At 39.7% G+C, this 24,590-nt stretch overlaps 1 protein-coding gene across 6 annotated transcripts in view; it reads left to right on the forward strand.

Annotated features, from left to right (window-relative positions):
• Nucleotides 1-24,590, forward strand: part of clockb (clock circadian regulator b) — a 74,081-nt gene that overhangs the window by 12,392 nt on the left and 37,099 nt on the right. For 5 of the 6 annotated variants that reach the window (XM_061976934.2, XM_061976933.2, XM_061976937.2 and 2 more), the window contains exons 3-16: nt 177-312; nt 2,599-2,687; nt 6,940-6,999; nt 7,077-7,225; nt 8,223-8,314; nt 8,399-8,488; nt 9,575-9,695; nt 9,875-9,988; nt 13,209-13,327; nt 13,404-13,486; nt 17,126-17,232; nt 17,317-17,464; nt 17,552-17,627; nt 19,965-20,103. In XM_061976934.2, coding sequence (XP_061832918.1) covers nt 2,671-2,687; nt 6,940-6,999; nt 7,077-7,225; nt 8,223-8,314; nt 8,399-8,488; nt 9,575-9,695; nt 9,875-9,988; nt 13,209-13,327; nt 13,404-13,486; nt 17,126-17,232; nt 17,317-17,464; nt 17,552-17,627; nt 19,965-20,103 — 1,315 coding nt within the window. In that variant the 5' untranslated portion in view covers nt 177-312; nt 2,599-2,670. Of the gene's footprint in view, nt 1-176; nt 313-2,561; nt 2,688-6,939; nt 7,000-7,076; nt 7,226-8,222; nt 8,315-8,398; nt 8,489-9,574; nt 9,696-9,874; nt 9,989-13,208; nt 13,328-13,403; nt 13,487-17,125; nt 17,233-17,316; nt 17,465-17,551; nt 17,628-19,964; nt 20,104-24,590 lie in introns of all 6 variants that reach the window. The other variant, XM_061976935.2, reaches the window with a different exon arrangement.

Here is a 24,590-nt window from a genome sequence, read left to right on the forward strand (position 1 = left end):
TACTGTACATTGAGTTGTACTGTACTTGTGTGTCGCTCAGAACCACATTTAATGTTCAGTAACTAAAGTACTCTAAGGGAAACAAGTCTTGTTTTACAATTCCCCTTCCTGTCATCTGAATATTCCAATAAATGATGACCTGGGACTGACCTTGTGTGTGTGTGTTTTTTTTTTAGGTTTCCATGACCACCATGGCTTTCCTGTGGTCTGGTGACCCCTGATGACTTTGGCATCAGAATTGACCCCAAACCGTTTCCTCCAGCAAGCCCTGAGAAAAGACATTAACTCACGCCGTGCATGAGCTGCAGTGGGGTGAGTGCTACTGCGCAAAAATACACAAAATATTTAGAAAAATAGTAGGCCACTTAAGCAGATTTTGTAATGAAAACAAAAACATGCCTCCAAGTGGTGATGGTCAGATGAAGCATCACGAGGCATTAATAATAATAATAATAATAATAATAGATTTTATTCGTAAAAGCACTTTACATTGAGCAAACAACCTCTAAGTGCTACAGTGTATTAAAAAAAAAAAAAAGATACTAAAATAAATGAATACAAATAAAAACTAGAACAGCCTAATAGCCAGAACTAGCACGCATAAATCTAAAAAAAGGCTTTTTTTAAAAAGAAGGGTTTTTAAGCCTTTTTTAAAAGCATCCACAGTCTGCGGTGCCCTCAGGTGGTCAGGGAGAGCGTTCCACAGACTGAACATTGAACCACTTGAGCTAACTGCTTTGAGAATTTCTCAAAACTTCATGCATGCTTCAGCACAAAAAAACACCTGCTGGCCAAATGTATTTTTCAGACTATAGGGCGCACTGGTATACAAGCCGCACCCACTAAATTTTAGGGGATAAAATAATTTTCCATATATATACAGTCATGGTCAAAAGTGTACATACACTTGTAAAGAACATAATGTCATGGCTGTCTTGAGTTTCCAATCATTTCTACAACTCTTATTTTTTTGTGATGTAGTGATTGGAGCACATACTTGTTGGTCACAAAAAACATTCATGAAGTTTGCTTCTTTTATGAATTTATTATGGCTCTACTGAAAATGTGAGCAAATGGGCTACGTCAAAAGTATACATACAGCAATGTTAATTAGGGCTGGACGATATGGCCTTTTATTAATATGTGGATATGTTTAGGCCATGTCACGATACACCATATATATGTGGATATTTTGCCTTAGCCTTGAATGAACACTTGATGCATATAATCACAGCAGTATGATGATTCTATGTGTCTACATTAAAACATTCTTCTTCATACTGCATTAATATATGCTACTTTTAAACTTTCATGCAGAGAGGGAAATCACAACTCAATTGACCAATACTGTATTTATTAAACAGTTATTAAGCAGTTGCACAAACATTCATGTCATTTCAAAACAGAAAGTGCAAGAATGTCAGAGACATTTTAAAACAAGCTATTAGTGCACTTTTGTGCATGATGTCACTAAGATGACATATCAAAACAACACTAAATTAAAGTGCACTTTTTGTACAGAACGCCACTACAATAGTTTAAAACAAATAAAGTGCACTTTTGTGCATGATGTCACACAAGATATTTCAAAAAGTGTCCAATAAAAATGAGCTGCATAATAGTTAATCAAATAGTGTATGTCCTTCACTATGTGGTAGGTTCCTGCGGACGTTATCTCCTTCTGTTGTTGACTATTTTTTTCATACGGTGTTGATCTGGAAATGGAAGACGCCAGGCTCAATTGGGTCAGTGCCGGTTGCTTCGGCGTTTTGTTGGGTGTGGCACCGGCCGGAGATGTTGACATGCGGAGTTTCAAGCACTCTTCATTCTCTAGCGGGTGACTTTTCAAATGATGCTACAAATTAGTAGTGCTGCTTCTTTTTGTAGCAACGCTTACTTGACATATTACGGTTGTCTGTTCAACATCTTCCCGCTTGAAGCCAAACCACCGCCAGACGATGGACCCCCTGCTGTTTTTCTTGGGAATTAATTCTTCCTTCATTTGTTACCAGATTCGCACCTTCTCTCTCTCGTATTAACACTCGCATTGCTCCGCTAGCACCACTAAGCTAACGTTATCCATGTCGCTACTTCTCTGCTCCACGAGGGCGTATGATGCGGAAGCTAGCTCTCCAATAAGCTAAACAGACTCAATATCGCCAGTGTGACGTTTCAGGAAAACAAAACAATCATAATAAAAAAATAATGCCAATGTAAGTTGATAATATTAACAAGGACACTTGTAAACGTCTTAGCATATTAGCTAACACTAACGACACTAGCGTGAATACATTACAGTAGCACGTACAAATATGCATGAAAACACTCCTACAGACATCACACATGGGACACTTTAGTAAGTAAGAATGTATTTTAGTTATATTGTAAAACTTACAAACGTTGCTTGGAGGGATGAATGAAGAATCCAAACGAGTAGCTAACTGTGTTATTTTTTGTTGTTGCTCGTCTCCAATGCGTTGACATTAAAAGCTCTTCATGACTGCAGGTCATTTCCGTCCAATATGAATCAGAAGTATGCTTTGTGTTTCCTTTATGTCCAGTCCGTCTCATTTTTTTCCCCCCGCCCTTCCCTCCAAGGTGGACTTCCAAATGCCTACCTCACGCCAAAAGAGCCAGTCACCACATCCACAGCCCTGATCAGCAGCCACCATGACATCAAGCATAGGGTACGTTGCAAGCCGTGTGTCCCCAGTGATCATAACACAAGAGTTGTGTACATACAGTACATGCCCTAGAAACAACCAGGTCAGCACTCACACAGCAAGAATTACATTTTTGTCTTTTAAGTACACAGTATTTTCTCTGCTTTATCACCAGCGATGGCAATTGATAAGATTTTCACCATTCCTATTCCATTGATTTTCTGTAATTCAAAAATGCAGCTCAATTTTATATTTCGCAAAGTCATCTTGCGTGCCGGATTGAACCTATGTTGAACCGCATGTTGGAAATCCCTGGTTTAAATCCTTCAAAAAATATTTTCCTCAAGAGTGTAAAAATCCCTTTTATCCTGTTTTAAAGGAGCCATATGTAATAATGTGGCCAGAAATGGTACTGCAATCACGGTCAAAATTCTCTCGTCCCCTCCCTCTCTCAATGACTGAGGTTGCCAGATATGGATGGACTGGTCTACTCCAAGGAACTTCAATCTTCCACTGCCTCTTACTAGGGGTTGAGGTGCTGGGACCATAATAGCTGAATAGACAAGCGTTTTGTCAGTAACAAATCTCTAACCAACACATTTGACACAGAAATTACGCTATTTTCAGGAAGAAGTACGCCATGCCTGTGTACAATATGACAACAATCATATGGATATTGTCAGCACCATCAGGAAACAAAGACTAAAATCAACTACAACCAACGCTAGCAATGGTTATACTGGTGAAAATAAGTAGAGCATGCCCAAAACTAAAGAGGAGACATTTTACCAAGGTATGCCTATAGGCTACTGTTTCAAACCTTTCAGATTGCCATTTAACTTGGTACATGTAGTCCACAATATGCAAACACCAATGAGGAATTATTTTATCATGTGATGTGGCGGTCTCCATACCTTTCACATTGCCATGATGACTAATGTTGGAACCCATTTCCTCAGCGTATCAGCATATTGAGAAGGAAATATGCACTGACACTACGCATATCCGCATAGCTTTTATTTGTACTAAATATATGTTGCCCTGTCAGTTGGATGACACATCCACATACAGGTTAACTAACCTGTATGTGGATGCTAACATTGGTTGCAGGAACATACTGGCTTTGTTAGACAAGACCATAGACTGTATTGGACAATATAATTTACATACCAAATGTCCATTTCCATTTATTACAAGTAATAAGAAAAGGTAAATGCCTGACTTACCTATCAAGGAGGAAATGAGCAAGTTTGGCGTCAGATGAAAAAACCTTCAATGGTCTCCATCTTTCAAAGGCATCCCTGACACAACTCCTGGTTTTGTTCCTGGCTTTGTCATGAATAAGTTGAGAATGGTAACTTTTAGATGTACTAAGGTCTGACATGTTTAGTAACTTTACCAGTGGCAGTAGCCAGACCAAGATGGCAACCTGGATGTGACACTCACAGACTTTCTAATTGGTCAAACGGTGGAGGGCGGGACATCGAATTGAAAACAATAACAATATTTTGGGGCTGAAAATCTAATTTTGAAATGAGCATATCCCGGCTGAACTCCTGTTATCAGTTATTGGAAAAGAAGATGATTTATTAATGCCTTTTGACATATCAGGGCCATGTAATGATGACTTGACATGACATTATTACATATGGCTCCTTTAAATATGTTTTCATGATCATTTACATATTTGCATTTAGACCTTTCAAACGCCATGATTTGCACTGATGCAAATAATAAATAAACAGGAGCCTAATGGTACTGGAGGCCATCGCCTGAAACCCAGAAGTGCCTGGAGGTCGCGTGATTGCAACCCAGCAGTACACTGAAAAACAGTACCACTCTTATTTTTACAGCAAAATTCTGGCGAATGAGCTGCTACTTTTTTTACTGTCAAATCTGCATTTCCTGTTTTTACAGTGCAATACTGTAAATGGAAAAACGGTAGCACGGATGATTTAACAGGAACATTTCTGGCGATTGTGCAGCTTGAAAGAGGTCATTATGAATATGTAAAACATTTGCTCGACAGGCCACTTTGGCAGGAATGTGATTTTTCTCTCTATAGTCAGAAATCCGTCTTTTTTATCTCTGTAAAAATATTAAAAATGATTTTCCGTTCTTCCCGACCTACAATGTGTGTTAAAATCTTGACCCGTCTGTTTGCCATACCTGCCAACATCCGTAATGAGTACAGTTTTTAATAATCCAGTGGTAAAAACTACGGTTTTCCATTAAAAATGATAAACTTAAAAATAAAAGCTACGTAGCGAAGCAACTCCACGGGCAGGGGACAAACTATAGGGGAAACATCAATGATGATTGGTTGGTTTACGTATAAGAACATCCATCATTGGTTGGTTGTTTACTATGATGAGTCACCATTGGTTAAGATTAGGGCAAAACATGGACGGGCCAATCAGAGGCAAGATAGGGCAGGTCATGGAACCATGAAGGGAACTACTCCTACTACTACTCGGCCACATTCGGACAAATGTATGCGTCTGGATAAAACATTAATTTGACTTGTTTACCATGTAAACCCAAATCAAAACTGCTCTCGACATGGAAGATGTGGAATACACACTCAAGAACACACATCATTGTGGCAGACATGTGATGACTTAGTAAGGTTGTAAATACTGTATAGAGTAGGCTAACCCATGTGGTTCCTGTGGATGTGAACATAATTACTGTAGTGACTCAATAACATAGTGACTGAAACAGACATAGTAATATGTAAATAATGTCAATAACTAGATGAACCATCTCTGGCTGTGAAGTGAACACTAGTAAGGTTGTAAATACTGTATAGAGTAGGCTAACCCATGTGGGTCCTGTGGGTGTAAACACAATTACTGTAGTGACTAAATAACATAGTGACTGAAACAGACATAGTAATGTGTAAATAATGTCAATAACTACATGAACTATCTGTGGCTGTGAAGTGAACACTAGTAAGGTTATAAATACTGTATAGAGTAGGCTAACCTATGTGGTTCCTGTGGATGTGAACATAATTACTGTAGTGACTAAATAACATAGTGACTGAAACAGACATAGTAATGTGTAATTAATGTCAATAACTAGATGAACCATCTGTGGATGTGAAGTGAACACTAGTAAGGTTGTAAATACTGTATAGAGTAGGCTAACCCATGTGATTCCTGTGGATGTGAACATAATTACTGTAGTGACTAAATAACATAGTGACTGAAACAGACATAGTAATGTGTAAATAATGTCAATAACTAGATGAACCATCTGTGGCTGTGAAGTGAACACTAGTAAGGTTGTAAATACTGTATAGAGTAGGCTAACCCATGTGGTTCCTGTGGATGTGAACATAATTACTGTAGTGACTAAATACGGTAACATAGTGACTGAAACAGACATAGTAATGTGTAAATAATGTCAATAACTAGATGAACCATCTGTGGCTGTGAAGTGAACACTAGTAAGGTTGTAAATACTGTAGAGAGTAGGCTAACCCATGTGGTTCCTGTGGATGTGATCATAATTACTGTAGAGACTAAATAACATAGTGACTGAAACAGACATAATGGTTCATTTCGGTGAATGTGGTATGTATTTATGTCAACTCTGTTGATCATTTTTCAATCCTTTAAACAATAAAACATCTTTAAATGATGCTTTTTTTGGCATGTTCAATTGCTGAAAAACCAGGAGCTTCGGGCAACCTCCTAGTCCCTCAGACTGCGGGTTATTTTCAGCCATATTCATTAAGTTCAAATCACACGCTTTGGGCATCCCTGTGTTAAACAGTTACGAGCAGGGTGTATAATTAAATAAGCTATGTTCCGTCCTATTCCTTCTCAGAAATGTCAAATTTTGCAAATGTTCCTCGTCTGACATGTCTGAAACACATCCACCAGACCATACTGCTTTTAGACTGATATATCTTGACACAAATAAACCTTTTTTAAGTCACGTTTGACAGTGCTGAAGTCATGGAAGGATTCCATTTGTCATATGAGCGGAGGCCAGACAGCCCGAGATGACGCCTTGGTTTTTACAAACGCACTAGTAACCTCCTTGGCGAGCTCAGCACATTCCGTCTCTCTCTGCCTCGCTCTCTTTTTATGTGACCCAAAAATAAACCTGCCTCTGGCGTGTAGCAATTCTGTCATTAGCCACCATCAAGCATTAGCTATTATTAACAGTGCATACAGTATCTGCTTTCAAGCCACCAACAAGTGTTTGCACTGTAAACACACCCACAAAACCTGAATGGAATGTGTTTTTTCCTCTGGCCCAGGGATGATTGTAGCATCTTTGATGGGTTGATGGAAGAAGATGAAAAGGACAAAGCAAAACGGTAGGTAGAAGAGAAAAAGGAATTCGCCAATGTCCCAAAAAGGCCAGTGTGTAATTATGCCTGTCTTTCAATTGCAGCGTGTCCCGTAACAAGTCAGAGAAGAAGCGGCGAGACCAGTTTAATGTCCTCATCAAGGAACTTGGCACCATGTTGCCAGGCAACACCAGAAAGATGGACAAGTCCACTATCCTGCAGAAAAGTATCGACTTTCTGTGTAAACACAAAGGTCAGGTCGCCTCACTTCCTGTTTCTGCTTAACCCGTGACAGAGTTTAAAACTCATTTTGACACTGTTTGCTTTCATTATACAACTTCAAGCTGGGCGTGTTATCACGTTTTATGACGCTATTTGTTTGTTGTCAGCTATTACTTTTCACTTTTACTACCACAACCTTTTTGTCTTATCTTCTTCAGTGGTATCTACTATTCTGTGTAGCTCACACTTTACCTTGCACTATCAACACATTTTGTTAACTCACATCTTGTGATATTTCTTTGTTGCCTTTTGATTATTGTCTCCTTCTTACTGCTCTTTCCCTGTTTCCTCTCTCAAATATGTTTTCTCTCTTAAATACTATTTTTCCTTTCTCAAATTTGTTTCCTCTCTTAAATACTATTTTTCCTTTCTCAAATATGTTTCCTCTCTCAAATGTTTCCTTTCTTAAATGTTTCCTCTCTCAAATGTTTCCTCTCTTAAATATGTTTCCTCTCTCAAATGTTACCCGTCTCAAATATGTTTCCTATCTCAAATATGTTTCCTCTCTTAAATACTATTTTTCCTTTCTCAAATGTCTTTCCTCTCTTAAATACTATTTTTCCTTTCTCAAATTTGTTTCCTCTCTTAAATACTATTTTTCCTTTCTCAAATATGTTTCCTCTCTCAAATATGTTTCCTCTCTCAAATATGTTTCCTCTCTCAAATGTTTCCTTTCTTAAATGTTTCCTCTCTCAAATGTTTCCTCTCTTAAATATGTTTCCTCTCTCAAATGTTACCTGTCTCAAATATGTTTCCTCTCTTAAATATGTTTCCTCTCTTAAATATGTTTCCTCTCTTCAATGTTTCCTCTCCTAAATATGTTTCCTCTCTCAAATATGTTTCCTCTCCTAAATATGTTTCCTCTCTCAAGTATGTTTCCTCTCTCAAATATGTTTCCTCTCTCAAATATGTTTCCTCTCTCAAATATGTTTCCTCTCTTAAATGTATATTTTCTCCTCCCCCATCAGAAATTGCTGCCCAGTCTGAGTCTAGTGAGATCAGACAGGACTGGAAGCCTCCATTTCTTAGCAATGAAGAGTTTACCCAGCTTATGTTGGAGGTCAGATATCTTAACTTTATTCATATTCTCAATACATGTATTGGGTTGACAGGACACAATGTGTTTTTTCTCTGACATGATCAGGCTTTGGACGGCTTCTTCATAGCAATAATGACTGATGGGAACATCCTTTACGTGTCAGAGAGTGTTACCTCATTACTGGAACATCTTCCTGTGAGTATTCACTCATACATTCACTCATTAGCAATGGCGGGTCAGCGTTTCCCACAGATTGGCAATCTATGTGGGGGCCTGGCATTGTCAATATGACATCATCGTACAATGACACACACAATTTTTAAAAGACTAAAATAAATGTATAGAGATATAGTGGAACTTCGATTTACGAACTTAATCGGTTCTTGAAAGGGGTTCGTGAATCAAAAGGTTTGTATAGTGAGACAAATTTCTCCATAAGAAACAATGTATATATGAATAATTGGTTCCAGCCTCAACGAAAGTCCATATTTTAGTGAAAGTTTGTACACTTTGAACACAATATAAAGCGCGTTATAGCACTGCATATCAAACAAACATAACAAGGAGGTAATGGATTAACTTTATCTTTATTAACAAGCCCAAACAACAACAACGACAAGCTTAACTGTCCTGTATGCGCTGCTCTGCCAACACGCGCACACTTTGGTACCATCACAAACTATCATAAATCACAAAAATCCTTAACTTTCAGAACCATAGTGCTACAATAATAAACATTTAAAAACGTGAAAAGCACTGACAAGTAAGTGACTGCAGCAAATGACATGGAGGGCTCTGCCGCCCCAAAAATGCTGTGCCCTACTGTTTGCCTGCAGGCGTGACACAAAATGAACGAATGAAGCGTTATGTACACAGAGACATATTTGACTCCATCTAAAAGTCTGTACGTCAAGGTTCCACTGTATTTAAAGACTAGATTAGTATCAACATATCTTTTTCTTGTTACATTATATCATTTTGCTGTATTTTGTAATGATTGCAGCTTTCTACACCCGTGTTTTTTTCTTACTAGTCATTACTAGTTATTACTGGGAAACTTTGGTCGCTTTATCTCTCTTTTTTCCCACACTTTTTGAAACCCTTCTTGCGTGCACTGGGTCTTTTATTTTTTCCTAATTTAAATCTGGTACACTAGTTCCATCAGCAACAACTACAACCTGTGCCAACAACTACTACCTTGCAGGGAATGTCAGCATTTGCTCAGCTGACGAATAGACAGGGAACATGTGAAAGTTTGTTGTATTTTTGTTTCATTTCTAGGCGGACTTGGTGGACCAGAATCTGCTAAATTTCCTGCCAGTTGGTGAACACTCAGACGTGTACAAAGCCCTGTCGACACACCCCAACGACCTGGAGACCGTCACGTCTGATTATTTAAAGAGTTAGTAAGACAAGATGTCTGTTTGTATGCAACATGGCAGTTTACACTACTAAGAACTTTTACTAATTGTGGATGACCAATTTCCATAACCTTTTTTTTTTTGCTTAAATGTCAGTAAGGATATGAGAGTTATTTCTGTGAAGTAATATAGTTAATACTAACCACATGTTCCCCTCTAGGTAAGAACTACATGGAATTCTGTTGTCACATGCTGCGAGGGTCCATCGACCCGAAAGAATCTCCAGTCTATGAATATGTGAGCTTCATTGGCAACTTCAAGTCGCTCAACAATGGTAGGACACTTTTTTAATGTTTGTACTACAAAAGCCAAAAGCAGTGAAGTTGTCACGTTGTGTAAATGGTAAATAAAAAGAGAATACAACAAATCATTTTCAACTTATATTCAATTGAATAGACTGCAAAGACAAGATATTTCATGTTCACACTGAGAAACTTTTTTTTATTTTTGCAAATAATCATGAACTTAGAATTTAATGGCAGCAACACATTGCAAAAAAGTTGTCAGAGGGGCATTTTTACCGCTGTGTTACATGGCCTTTCCTTTTAACAACACTCAGTAAAGGTTTGGGAACTGAGAAGACACATTTTTGAAGTGGAATTCTTTCCCATTCTTGCTTGATGTACAGCTTAAGTTGTTCAACAGTCTCCCTTCTCATATTTTAGCCTTCATATTGCACCAGGTCTGGACTACAGACAGGCCAGTCTCGTACCCGCACTCCTTTACTATGAAGCCACGCTGTTGTAACACCTGGCTTGGCATTGTCTTTTCAATGTCTGGACTACAGGCAGGGCAGTCTACAAATCCCATTTCCATATAAGTTGGGAATTTGTGTTAGATGTAAATATAAACGGAATACAATGATTTGCAAATCCTTTTCAACCCATATTCAATTGATTGTACTACAAAGACAACATATTTGATGTTCAAACTCATAAACTTTATTTTTTTTTTGCAAATAATAATTAACTTAGAATTTCATGGCTGCAACACGTGCCAAAGTAGTTGGGAAAGGGCATGTTCACCACTGTGTTACATCACCTTTTCTTTTAACAACACTCAATAAATGATTGGGGAACTGAGGAAACTAATTGTTGAAGCTTTGAAAGTGGAATTCTTTCCCATTCTTGTTTTATGTAGAGCTTCAGTCGTTCAACAGTCCGGGGTCTCCGCTGTCGTATTTTACGCTTCATAATGCGCCACACATTTTTGATGGGAGACAGGTCTGGACTGCAGGCGGGCCAGGAAAGTACCCGCACTCTTTTTTTACGAAGCCACGCTGTTGTAACACGTGCTGAATGTGGCTTGGCATTGTCTTGCTGAAATAAGCAGGGGAGTCCATGAAAAAGACGGCGCTTAGATGGCAGCATATGTTGTTCCAAAAGCTGTATGTACCTTTCAGCATTAATGGTGCCTTCACAGATGTGTAAGTTACCCATGCCTTGGGCACTAATACACCCCCATACCATCACACATGCTACCTTTTACACTTTCACCCTAGAACAGTCCGGATGGTTCTTTTCCTCTTTGGTCCGGAGGACACGACGTCCACAGTTTCCAAAAACAATTTGAAATGTGGACTCGTCAGACCACAGAACACTTTTCCACTTTGCATGAGTCCATCTTAGATGATCTCGGGCCCAGAGAAGCCGGCGGCGTTTCTGGATGTTGTTGATAAATGGCTTTGGCTTTGCATAGTAGAGCTTTAACTTGCACTTACAGATGTAGCGACCAACTGTATTTAGTGACAGTGGTTTTCTGAAGTGTTCCTGAGCCCATGTGGTGATAACCTTTAGAGATCGATGTCGGTTTTTGATACAGTGCCGTCTGAGGGATTGAAGGTCACGGTCATTCAATGTTGGTTTCCGGCCATGCCGCTTACGTGCAGTGATTTCTCCAGATTTTCTGAACCTTTTGATGATATTATGGACCGTAGATGTTGAAATCCCTAAATTCATTGCAATAGCTGCTTGAGAAATGTTGTTCTTAAACAATTTGCTCAGGCATTTGTCGACAAAGTGGTGACCCTCGCACATACTTGTTGGTCACTAAAAACATTCATGAAGTTTGCTTCTTTTATGAATTTATTATGGCTCTACTGAAAATGTGCTGGGTCAAAAGTATACATACAGCAATGTTAATATTTGCTTACATGTCCCTTGGCAAGTTTACCTGCAATAAGGCACTTTTGGTAGCCATCCACATGCTTCTGCTTGACCACTTGACCACTCCTCTTGACAACATTGGTGCAGTTCAGCTAAATGTGTTGCTTTTCTGACATGGACTTGTTTCTTCAGAATTGTCCACACGTTTAAGTCAGGACTTTGGGAAGGCCATTCTAAAACCTTCATTCTAGCCTGATTTAGCCATTCCTTTACCACTTTTGAGGTGTGTTTGGGGTCATTGTCCTGTTGGAACACCCAACTGCACCCAAGACCCAACCTCCGGGCTGATGATTTTAGCTTGTCCTGAAGAATTTGGAGGTAATCCTCCTTTTTCATTGTCCCATTTAAAGCAGCAGTTCCATTGGCAGCAAAACAGGCCCAGAGCATAATACTATCACCACCATGCTTGACGGTAGGCTTGGTGTTCCTGGGATTAAAGGCCTTACATTTTCTCCTTCAAACATATTGCTGGGTATTGTGACCAAACAGCTCCATTTTTGTTTCATCTGACATCACATGGACAAAGATAAGACCTTCTTGAGGAAAGTTCTGTGGTCAGATGAAACAAATCAGGCTAGAATGAAGGTTTTGGAATGGCCTTCCCAAAGTCCTGACTTAAACGTGTGGACAATGCTGAAGAAACAAGTCCATGTCAGAAAAGCAACACATTTAGCTGAACTGCAGCAATTTTGTGGTCAAGTGGTCAAGCAGAAGCTTGTGGATGGCTACCAAAAGCGCCTTATTGCAGGTAAACTTGCCAAGGGACATGTAAGCAAATATGCTGTATGTATACTTTTGACCCAGCACATTTGCTCACATTTTCAGTAGAGCCATAATAATTTCATAAAAGAAGCAAACTTTATGAATGTTTTTTGTGACCAACAAGTATGTGCTCCAATCACTACATCACAAAAAAATAAGAGTTGTAGAAATGAATGGAAACTCAAGACAGCCATGACATGATGTTCTTTACAAGTGTACGTACACTTTTGATTGCAACTGTAAGTCTTTGATGAGCATTCCTCAACTTTCTCAGTCTTTTTTGCCACTTGTGCCAGCCTTTTTGAAACATGTTGCAAGCATCAAATTCCAAATGAGCTAATATTTGCAAAAAATCCCAAAGTTTCTCAGTGTGAACATGAAATATCTTGTCTTTGCAGTCTATTCAATTGAATATAAGTTGAAAAGGATTTGTTGTATTCTCTTTTTATTTACCATTTACACAACGTGACAACTTCACTGCTTTTGGCTTTTGTAAATCCCTTTTCATATCATTTGACTGGTTCAGACTTAGCAACTTCCCCCAACACGCTTGTTGCTCTCTCCTAGTTCCCAATGTGACGAGGAACGGTCTGGCAGGTGTGTTACAGCGCTCGCTGCAGCCTGCCTTTGACGACCAGGTGTGCTTTGTGGCCACTGTACGGCTCACCAAGCCTCAGTTTATTAAGGTAGACTCTGACACCTTCACCCAAAATCTCACTTGGAACAGATCTTTGTGTGCTAAAGTGATGTTTCTATTCATAGGAAATGTGTACAGTAGAAGAGCCCAATGAAGAATTCACATCCAGACACAGTCTGGAATGGAAGTTCCTATTCCTAGACCACAGGTAAACAAGCTTGTACAGTATATGTGTGGAATGAGTCTACCGTATTTCCCGGGACTTTAGAGCGCACCAGTTTTTATAGGCCGCACCCACTCAATAAAAAAAATAACACATACAAGTTTCCATATATTAGCCGCAGCAGACAATAAGCCGCAGATATACTGTATACCAGGGGTGCTCACACTTTTTCTGCAGGCGAGCTACTTTTCAATTGATCAAGTCGTGGGGATCTACCTCATTCATATATATGATTTATATTTACTTATTTATGAAATATATGTTTTTGTTAATAAGTTAAAGGTGTTTAATGATAATGCAAGCATGTTTAACACATATTGTTAATATTGTTAATAAATTAAAGGTGTTTAATGATAATGCAATCATGTTTAACACATAGTTAATATTGTTAATAAATTAAAGGTGTTTAATGATAATACAAGAATGTTTAATACATATAGTTAATATTGTTAATAAATTAAAGGTGTTTAATGATAATACAAGTATGTTTAATACATATAGTTAATATTGTTAACAAGTTAAAGGTGTTTAAAGATAATACAAGCATGTTTAATACATATAGTTAATATTGTTAACAAGTTAAAGGTGTTTAATGATAATACAAGCATGTTTAATACATATAGTTAATATTATTAATAAGTTAAAGGTGTTTTAAGATAATACAAGCATGTTTAACACATATAGTTAATATTGTTAACAAGATAAAGGTGTTTAATGATAATACAAGCATGTTTAACACATATAGTTAATATTGTTAATAAGTTAAAGGTGTTTAAAGATAATGCAAGCATGTTTAACACATATAGTTAATATTGTTAACAAGTTACGGTGTTTAAAGATAATACAGGCATGTTTAACACATATAGATTCCTTCCTTTCATGAAGACAAGAATATAAGTTGGTGTATTACCTGATTCTGATGACTTGCGTTGATTGGAATCAGACAGTGGTGCTAAAAACGTCCGCATCTTCGAATGGAGGAGAAAAAAATCCTCCTTTCTGTCCAATACCACATGAAAGTGGTTGGTTTTTGGCATCTTATTTGTCCAGCTTCCGTACTCCTTTGTATACACTTTACAAGAAATACATTGTCGGCAAACTCCGTAGCTTGCTAGCTTGTGCACGCCAGCTTTCTGAGACTCTTGTTTTGTTAGCGCAACTGTGCAGTCGGTCTTCGGAGTTTTGACGACAGGTACGGCGCCAGAGTCTGTTGAAATAAAGTGTTTCTCGCCTTCCAGTCGGTAATTTTAATGAGCTGGCAGCAGCCAGCGTCATCTCAGAAGACCCTCGGGTGCCGTGAATGTCAATCAAGTGACGTCATAGTGAAGATTTATGATCGCTCATTTTTAGGACTATTTTTTTAATGCCTGGCTGGTGATCGACTGACACACCCTCCGAGATCGACCGGTGATCGACTGACACACCCTCCGAGATCGACCGGTAGCTCGCGATCGACGTAATGAGCACCCCTGCTGTATACGTTGTGAAATTAGTTATTTACACAGAAATAATGTATGATCGTTTTTTGACATACTTTAATTGCGTCTGTAACACGGCAGTAAAACGGCAGATCAAACAAAACAGAAGTCACTAGCTGCGGAAACTAGCTCTCCAATCAGCTAAACAGACTGAATTTACTGAGGAATGTGTGAAAGTGAAACATTACAAAAAGAATGCCATTGTAAGTTAATAATACTAACACAGACACTCGCAAACGTGTTAGCATTAGGGATGTCCGATGATGGCTTTTTGCCGATATTCCGATATTGTCCAACTCTTAATTACCGATACCGATATCAACCGATACCGATATATACAGTCGTGGAATTAACACATTATTATGCCTAATTTGGACAACCAGGTATGGTGAAGATAAGGTCCTTTTTAAAAAAAATTATAAAATAAGATAATTAAATTAAAAACATTTTCTTGAATAAAAAAGAAAGTAAAACAATATAAAACAGTTACAAAGAAACTAGTAATGAATGAAAATGAGTAAAATGAAGTGTTAAAGGTTAGTACTATTAGTGGACCAGCAGCACGCACAATCATGTGTGCTTACGGACTGTATCCCTGCAGACTGTATTGATATATATTGATATATCATGTAGGAACCAGAATATTTATAACAGAAAGAAACAACCCTTTTGTGTGAATGAGTGTAAATGGAGGAGGGAGTTTTTTTGGGTTGGTGCACTAATTGTAAGTGTATCTTGTGTTTTTTATGTTGATTTAATAAAAAAACAAACAAAAAAAACCAATATCGATAATAACAAAACCGATACCGATAATTTCCGATATTACATTTTAAAGCATTTATCGGCCGATAATATCGGACATCCCTAGTTAACATATTAGCTAATGCTAACAAAACAAGGTTCATTACATTACTATAGCAGGTACAAATATGCATGAAAACACTCCTACAGACATCACACATGGGACGCTTTTGTAAGTAATAATTGTTATAGTTATATTGTAAAACTTACAAATGTTGCTTGGAGTGATGAATGAAGAAACAGTACAAGTAGAAACGCTTTGGACGGCTAGAAGACAAAACGGCACCTCGACATCCGGTTCAAAGCTTTAAGTTAAAGTTAAAGTAGCAATGATTGTCACACACACACGAGGTGTGGCGAAATTATTCTCTGCATTTGACCCATCACCCTTGATCACCCCCCCCGGGAGGTGAGGGGAGCAGTGAGCAGCAGCGGTGGCCACGCCCGGGGAATCATTTTTGGTGATTTAACCCCCAATTCCAACCCTTGATGCTGAGCCAACAACAGGAAACACGTTTAGACGTTCACCCAGCAGCACCCGCAGTAGGAGAACTCGTCCAAAAGATGGCGCCGTAGTTAAAAAACAATAACACGCCATTTAATTATCTTTGCATGTGTTTGATTAGAAAACAGAACAAATATGCATGAAAACACACATTGTTTTAGTTTTATTGTAAAACTTACAAACTTTGCTACGGAGTGATGAATGAAGAATCCATACCAGTAGAAACGCTATGGATGATTAGAAGACAGAGCGGCACCTCTACATCCGGTTTAAACAACAGGAAACACTTTTAGACGTTCACCCTGCAGTGATAGAACTCGTCCAAAAGATGGCGCCATAGTTAAAACACAATAACCCACCATTTAATTATCTTTGCATGTGTTTGATTAGAAAACAGAACAAATATGCATGAAAACACTCCTACAGACATCACACATGGGACGCTTTAGTTGGCAAGAATTGTTTTAGTTATATTGTTAAACTTACAAACTTTGCTACGGAGTGATGAATGAAGAATCCATACCAGTAGAAACGCACAGAACGACACCTCTACATCCGGTTCAAACCACAGGAACCACTTTTAGACGTTCACCCTGCAGTGATAGAACTCGTCCAAAAGATGGCGCCATAGTTAAAACACAATAATCCACCATTTAAGTATATTTGCATGTGTTTAATAAGAACTACTTTCTTTATGGCCATTAGCGAAGACAAATCCAAAAGGTAGCTGCACTGTTTTATAAGCTGCCGGGTGCAAAGCGTTGGGAAAAAGTAGCGGCTTGTAGTCCGTAATTTACGATAAATCAGTTTCACGTGAGTGATAGCATTTCTCCTCTTCAGAGCTCCACCCATCATAGGCTACCTGCCGTTTGAGGTTCTGGGAACTTCCGGTTACGACTATTACCATGTGGACGACCTGGAGACGCTTGCCAAGTGTCACGAACACTGTAAGGGAGGACTTCTACGTTCATTGTGCTGCACTGTTGAAAGAGTTTCATAAACCCCAGTTCCTGTGTCTCCTCCTCACCCAGTGATGCAATACGGCAAAGGGAAGTCTTGCTACTACCGCTTCCTGACCAAAGGTCAGCAGTGGATATGGCTGCAGACGCACTACTACATCACCTACCACCAGTGGAACTCTCGGCCCGAGTTCATTGTCTGCACACACACAGTCGTCAGGTATTTCCAAGCCTCGTTTCTACGGACCATTTGAATGAAGTGACCAATAAGAGTGAGGAAGCTCTTCCTTCCTTCTCGTCTCTGCAGCTATGCAGAAGTGAGGGCAGAGCAGCGAAGGGAGCTGGGCATTGAAGAGTCCAACCCACAGGTGGCTATGGATAAGGTGACTTATTCTTTTCAATATATTCTATATCAGGGGTGGCCACACCTTTTCTGCAGGCCAGCTACTTTTCACTGGACCAAATGGAGGGGATCATTCATTTACAGTGTTGGGTTAGTTACTGAAAACCAGTAACTAGTTACTTTATTTCAAAAGTAACTCAGTTACTAACTCAGTTACTTACACCAAAAAGTAATGCGTTACTGTGAAAAGTAACTATTTAGTTACTTTTTTTTTTTAAGGCTCCCATTAATGCCCTTTTAGCTTTCATTTCAGTACTGTCTTTGCACTGGAGAATAATACAATGTGTTGATCAACTTGACATGCATTTGCATCACTCAACTCAAAAAGCAATGTGCTCTGCATACAACACACAAAGACAAAGATATGTTTCAAAGGGCCAATTTATTTCAGGCCAGAACAAATTGACAAAACTATTTTAAATAGCTGCAACATAATGGCACTTTAACTTTAACTTTAAGTAGATAGGATCTTTGATCCAAGACACAACTTACATTTAACTAAAATGTTATTTTCTTTGTGCTCGACAAAAGAAAAGTATTGAGAATGTCTCCATGTTAAGAAACTCGACTACTGGCTTCGCCATGATGTCTTGTTAGTTGTTATGAGAGTAGCGTATGTGTGTGTGTGTGACAGCATGTGAGGTAAGTGACGTCAGTGAGTGAGTGGGCGAGGGAGGTGAGGGAATGGCAACAGTGAGTGCGTGCAGCTGCTCTAGCTTGGTGGATGGACAAAGTTGCAACAAACCGCCGGCCTCGTCATTCACCCTCAGCTGTAAAGACCCACTTCCGGGTAAAGTGAAGGTTGTTAGCCCCGAAGTACATAGGCCCTGGAGGACCGTCTCCCCTGCGCTCTTCGACTACGGTCTGGGAGCCCCCCCCCGCCCCCACCCACACAAAGCACGCCTCTTCTTTTCCTTGTGACACAGAAGGACGACACTGCAGCGCTTCAATAAAACACACTCAGATCTTCTGTTTCTAACCGATACTACATAAATAATAACGTAAAATAACGCAGTAACGCATCATGTAGTAACGGTAACTGAGTTACTGAATATAAAAAATAATGTGTTAGATTACTAGTTACCGCCGAAACTAACGGCGTTACAGTAGTCCCAACACTGTTCATATATATCATTTATATTTACTTATTTATGAAAGGGAGGCTAACAAGTTAAAGGTGATTAATGATAATACAAGCATGTTTAACATTCCTTTCTTTCATTAAGACAAGAATATAAGTTGGTATGATTGTGATGACTTGACAAATAGCAGATGATTATATAAGTAAAGAAGAGCAGGCAGCAGCTCACACATTCTCATACTTTCCGTAACATCCAGGAAGGAATTATGTCAGCCATCTTAAAAAATGTCTCAACAAAAATTTACGTGAAGGAGCCCAGAATTGTTTTTATTTAAATGTCCAAGATTTCATGGTTCCTCAGGAGGCAACCCTACAATGTATTCAATCCATAAAGTGTTATAAAATACAGTATATGAGTTATTGTCATGTAGAGAAATGTCATATTTTTTACCATTTTCTTCCAGATATTTGCCATATTTTGAAATAAAATGTTGATGCTCCTCTTAGACACGCGTAATAAATGTGTTTGATGTTTTTTTGCTGCTAAATTAAATACAACATCAAACATTGTGTCTCTGCTGGTCCCACCTTTCCTAAAAAGTAATGTTATAAAACAACTTATTAAAGCCTTGTCCAAATGTTTACTGACATATACTATTAATGTTTCAATAACTGTTTCTGCTAATTACTATGTATACATATACATACAGTATATATATATATATATATATACATACATACATACAGTATATATATATATATATATATATATATATATACATACATACAGTACAGGCCAAAAGTTTTGACACACCTTCTCATTCAATGTGTTTTCTTTATTTCCATGACTATTTACATTGTAGATTGTCACATCAAAACTATGAATGAACACATGTCAAGTTATGTACTTAACAAAAAAGGGGAAATAACTGAAAAAATGTTTTATATTCTGGATTCTTCAAAATAGCCACCCTTTGCTCTGATTACTGCTTTGCACACTCCTGGCATTCTCTCCATGGGCTTCAAGAGGTAGTCACCTGAAATGGTTTTCACTTCACAGGTGTCATAGTTTTGATGCCTTCAGTGACAATCTACAATGTAAATAGTCATGGAAATAAAGAAAACACATTGAATGAGAAGGTGTGTCCAAAGTCGATGTCTAGTTTGTAGCACCAAAGCCCAAATGTTCCTGTGCACATATCAGTTGACTTCAAATGTCATTGTTTATTTCCATAGAGCCAGGATTCTGGTTCAGAGCTGAACACATCCAGCCTGAAGGAGGCATTGGAGAGGTTTGACCGCAGTCGGACAGCCTCAACCTCTTCCAGAAGTTCCCACAAGTCCTCATCACATGTATCCGACAACACCTGCACCTGTGAGTTAACAGCAACACAATACTTCTTACAATCTAGTCCTGCTTACTTGTAGTGTCAAAGTAACACATATATGTGAGAACAAAATGCACCTTCTATATGTCTTTACTATATTTTCATATTGACAATAGGACAATATTCTGAAGTGCTTTTATTTTTAAAGGTGTAATTTGTGTGTACACATTTCTGTATTCTTCTGAATGTATGAATTCACTTGTTGGAGCTTAACAGAAACTGGATTTTTCTCACTAGAAAATAAAAAAATAACTAACAAACAGGAAATGAGGTGGTTTGCGTACCCACCAAAAATATGTACAAAGCTGACTTAACGCACATTTTGTTTGCTGTTGTTTTTTAAAAAAAGTCATGGCATTTACTCTATGCAGTTGCATCTTGACAAAGCAATACATTTTATTCTGCTTTTATAAAGTGGTCCAATGTATATTAGGTGTAATGTAGGTCAGCCTGCCACATGTGACCACTTGGAAAAACTAACGTATTTTTTGGACCATAGGGCGCACTGCCGATGAGCGGGTCTATATAGGTCTATTTTCATACAAAAGGTGCACCAAACTATAATGCGTATTAAAGGGGTCATATTATGACTTTTTTTTTCTACATTTAAAAGACTTCCTTCAGTGTTTTTCAACCGCTGTGCTGCGGCACACTAGTGTTCCGTGAGTAACAGTCTGGTGTGCCGTGGGAGATTATCTCATTTCAGCAGAGTAACCGTGTAATACTCTTCCATACCAGTAGGTGGCAGCAGGTAGCTAATTGCTTTGTAGATGTCGGAAACAGCGGGAGGCAGTGTGCAGGTAAAAAGGTGTCTAATGCTTAAACCAAAAATAAACAAAAGGTGAGTGCCCCTAAGAAAAGGCATTGAAGCTTAGGGAAGGCTATGCAGAATGAAACTAAAACTGAACTGGCTACAAAGTAAACAAAAACATAATGCTGGACGACAGCAAAGACTTACTGTGGAGCAAAGACGGCTTCCACAAAGTGCATCCGAACATGACATGACAATCAACAATGTCCCCACAAAGAAGGATAAAAACAACTGAAATATTCTTGATTGCTAAAACAAAGTAGATGCGGGAAATATCGCTCAAAGGAAGACATGAAACTGCTACAGGAAAATACCGAAAAAAGAGAAAAAATCCTTGGTCCGCATTGCTGGCAGTAAGTCGGACACGTTTCCAGTGAGGGTTGGACTCCGCCAAGGCTGCCCTTTGTCACCCATTCTGTTCTGAACTTTTATGGACAGAATTTCTAGGTGCAGTCAAGGCGTTGAGGGGATCTGGTTTGGTGGCTGCAGGATTAGGTCTCTGCTTTTTGCAGATGATGTGGTCCTGATGGCTTCATCTGGCCAGGATCTTCAGCTCTCACTGGATCGGTTCGCAGCCGAGTGTGAAGTGACTGGGATGAGAATCAGCACCTCCAAGTCCGAGTCCATGGTTCTCGCCCGGAAAAGGGTGGAGTGCCATCTCCGGGTTGAGGAGGAGACCCTGCCCCAAGTGGAGGAGTTCAAGTACCTCGGAGTCTTGTTCACGAGTGAGGGAATAGTGGATGGTGAGATCGACAGGCGGATCGGTGCGGCGTCTTCAGTAATGCGGACGCTGTATCGATCCGTTGTGGTGAAGATGGAGCTGAGCCGGAAGGCAAAGCTCTCAATTTAGCGGTCGATCTACGTTCCCATCCTCACCTATGGTCATGAGCTTTGGGTCATGACCAAAAGGACAAGATCACAGGTACAAGCGGCCCAAATGAGGTCTCTCCCTTAGAGATAGGGTGAGAAGCTCTGTCATCCGGGAGGAGCTCAAAGTAAAGCCGCTGCTCTTCCACATGGAGAGGAGCCAGATGAGGTGGTTCGGGCATCTGGTCAGGATGCCACCCAAACGCCTCTCTAGGGAGGTGTTTAGGGCACGTCCGACCAGTAGGAGGCCACGGGGAAGACCCAGGACACGTTGGGAAGACTATGTCTCCCGGCTGGCCTGGGAACGTCTCGGGATCCCCCGGGAAGAGCTGGACAAAGTGGCTGGGGAGAGGGAAGTCTGGGCTTCCCTGCTTAGGCTGCTGCCCCCGCGACCCGACCTCGGATAAGCGGAAGAAGATGGATGGATGATGGATGGAGAAAAAATCCACCAAAATAGGAGCGTAAGACAAGAAGTAAAACACTACGGCTATAGTGATGCATGCTTGGTTATGCTTTAAAGTCATATCCAACAATTGCGACGACGACTTTTTACTGTCAACTGAGTTTCGTTTTTTAATGATTTCTGCTGGTGGTGTGCCTCTGCATTTTTTCAATGCAAAAAATGTGCCTTGGCTCAAAAAAGGTTGAAAAACACTGCTCTACATAACATGTGATGGTGGTTGTTTGGTCAAAATGTTGCATCGCTGATGTTTTACAGACCATCTTTAAGCCGCTTTCTGACCGTCTCTTTACGTGCCTTCACTCCGACAGCGTCTTCTCCCCGTCATCTTTGTTGTACCGGTAGTTTTTATCGCTTCCACTAACAGATATAAGTTAGAACTGTACACTACTTTATATTAGAACTGGCAACAACGTAGGATGAATGCCACACGACAAGAGGATTGAAAAAAAGAAGGAACTTATTGACTTCGGCATCAACTTTTTAGGACTTATGCAGATCCTAAATACACATCAGCACGTACCAACAGGTAAGAAAAGTTGGTTTTGCATAATTTAGCGAAACAAAAATGGCAGATAATATGTCTGCTAATAGATGCCATTTTGGGATCCTTATACAAACGCCATAATAATACTGTATGTTGAAGCACAGTACGTCTGACTATGGTAGCTGTAATGCTCCGACAATCCATCAAGCGTTGCAGCTTCGTAGCTTACTAAAGTCGTACTAAAACAGTTTAACAGACTTTTGAGCGCTGTGTGAAGTGAAGTGAAGTGAATTATATTTATATAGCGCTTTTCTCTAGTGACTCAAAGCACTTTACATAGTGAAAGCCAATATCTAAGTTACATTTAAAGCAGTGTGGGTGGCACTGGGAGCAGGTGGGTAAAGTGTCATGCCCAAGGACACAACAGCAGTGACTAGGATGGCGGAAGCGGAAATCGAACCTGGAACCCTCAAGTGTCTGGCAAGGCCGCTCTACCAACCGAGCTATACTGCACCGTGTGTAATGTTCTATATTCTCAACGAAACAACAACGTTTTTGTTTTGCTAGCTGACGCCTGTTTATTTAAAAGGTCCACACATATCTCTTATGTGTGACTGCCATATGCTGGTCACACTTATTACTCCATGTACACAATAAAATTGCTTGGAGGTCGGTAAGCACAACCAGAATGAATACGTACCGTATTTTCCGCACTATAAGGCGCACCGGATTATTAGCCGCACCTTCTATGAATTACATATTTCATAATTTTGTCCACCAATAAGCCGCCCCGGACTATAAGCCGCGCCTACGCTGCGCTAAAGTGAATGTCAAAAAAACGCTGCGCTAAAGTGAATGTCAAAAAAACAGTCAGATAGTTCAGTCAAACTTTAATAATATATTGAAAACCAGCGTTCTAACAACTCTGTCCCAAAATGTACGCAAATGTGCAATCACAAACATAGTAAAATTCAAAATGGTGTAGAGCAATAGTAACATAATGTTGCTCGAACGTTAATGTCACAACACACAAAATAAACATAGCGCTCACCTTCTGAAGTTATTCTTCATTCGTAAATCCTTCGAATTCTTCGTCTTCGGTGTCCGAATTGAAAAGTTGCGCAAGCGTGGTATCCAAAATGGCCGGTTCCGTCTCGTAGAAGTCATCGGGAGTCAGTGTCGCTGTTGTTCTGTGAATCCTGCCTTCCGGAAAGCTCGGACCACAGTTGTGACCGAAATATCTGCCCAAGCATTTACGATCCACTGGCAAATGTTGGCGTATGTCGTCCGAGGCTGTCTGCCCGTCTTAGTGAAGGTGTGTTCGCCTTCGGAGCTGTGTGAAAAAAGCCACCCGGCCTCTTCGCGTAAACTTCCCTTAACCACTCGCTCATCTTTTCTTCATCCATCCATCCCTTCGAGTTAGCTTTTATGATGACGCCGGCTGGAAAGGTCTCTTTTGGCAAGGTCTTCCTTTTGAATATCACCATGAGTGGAAGTTAGCATGGCAAGCTAGAACCACAGTGAAGGAGGACTTCTCATTCCCTGTGGTGCGAATATTCACCGTACGTGCTCCCGTTCCACAGTGCGGTTCAGTTGCTGTGAAATACGGTAGTAATCCGTGTGCGGATGGAGAGATTGCGTCTTTTTATGAACCGGATCGCTTAGTAGGAGCCATTTTGTGGTCTTTACAGATGTAAACAGGAAATGAAACGTACGGTGATATCCGCGCGTTTTTTCTTCTTCTTCCGGGGGCGGGTGAAGCGCTTCCTGTTCTATGGGGGCGGGTGCTTTCCTTGGCGGTTGCTTGCGTAGAAGAAGAAGCGCTTCCTGTTCTACCGGGAAAAAAGAT

The sequence above is a fragment of the Nerophis lumbriciformis genome, linkage group LG16 (genome assembly GCF_033978685.3).
Source record: "Nerophis lumbriciformis linkage group LG16, RoL_Nlum_v2.1, whole genome shotgun sequence".
Taxonomy (NCBI): Eukaryota; Metazoa; Chordata; class Actinopteri; order Syngnathiformes; family Syngnathidae; genus Nerophis; species Nerophis lumbriciformis.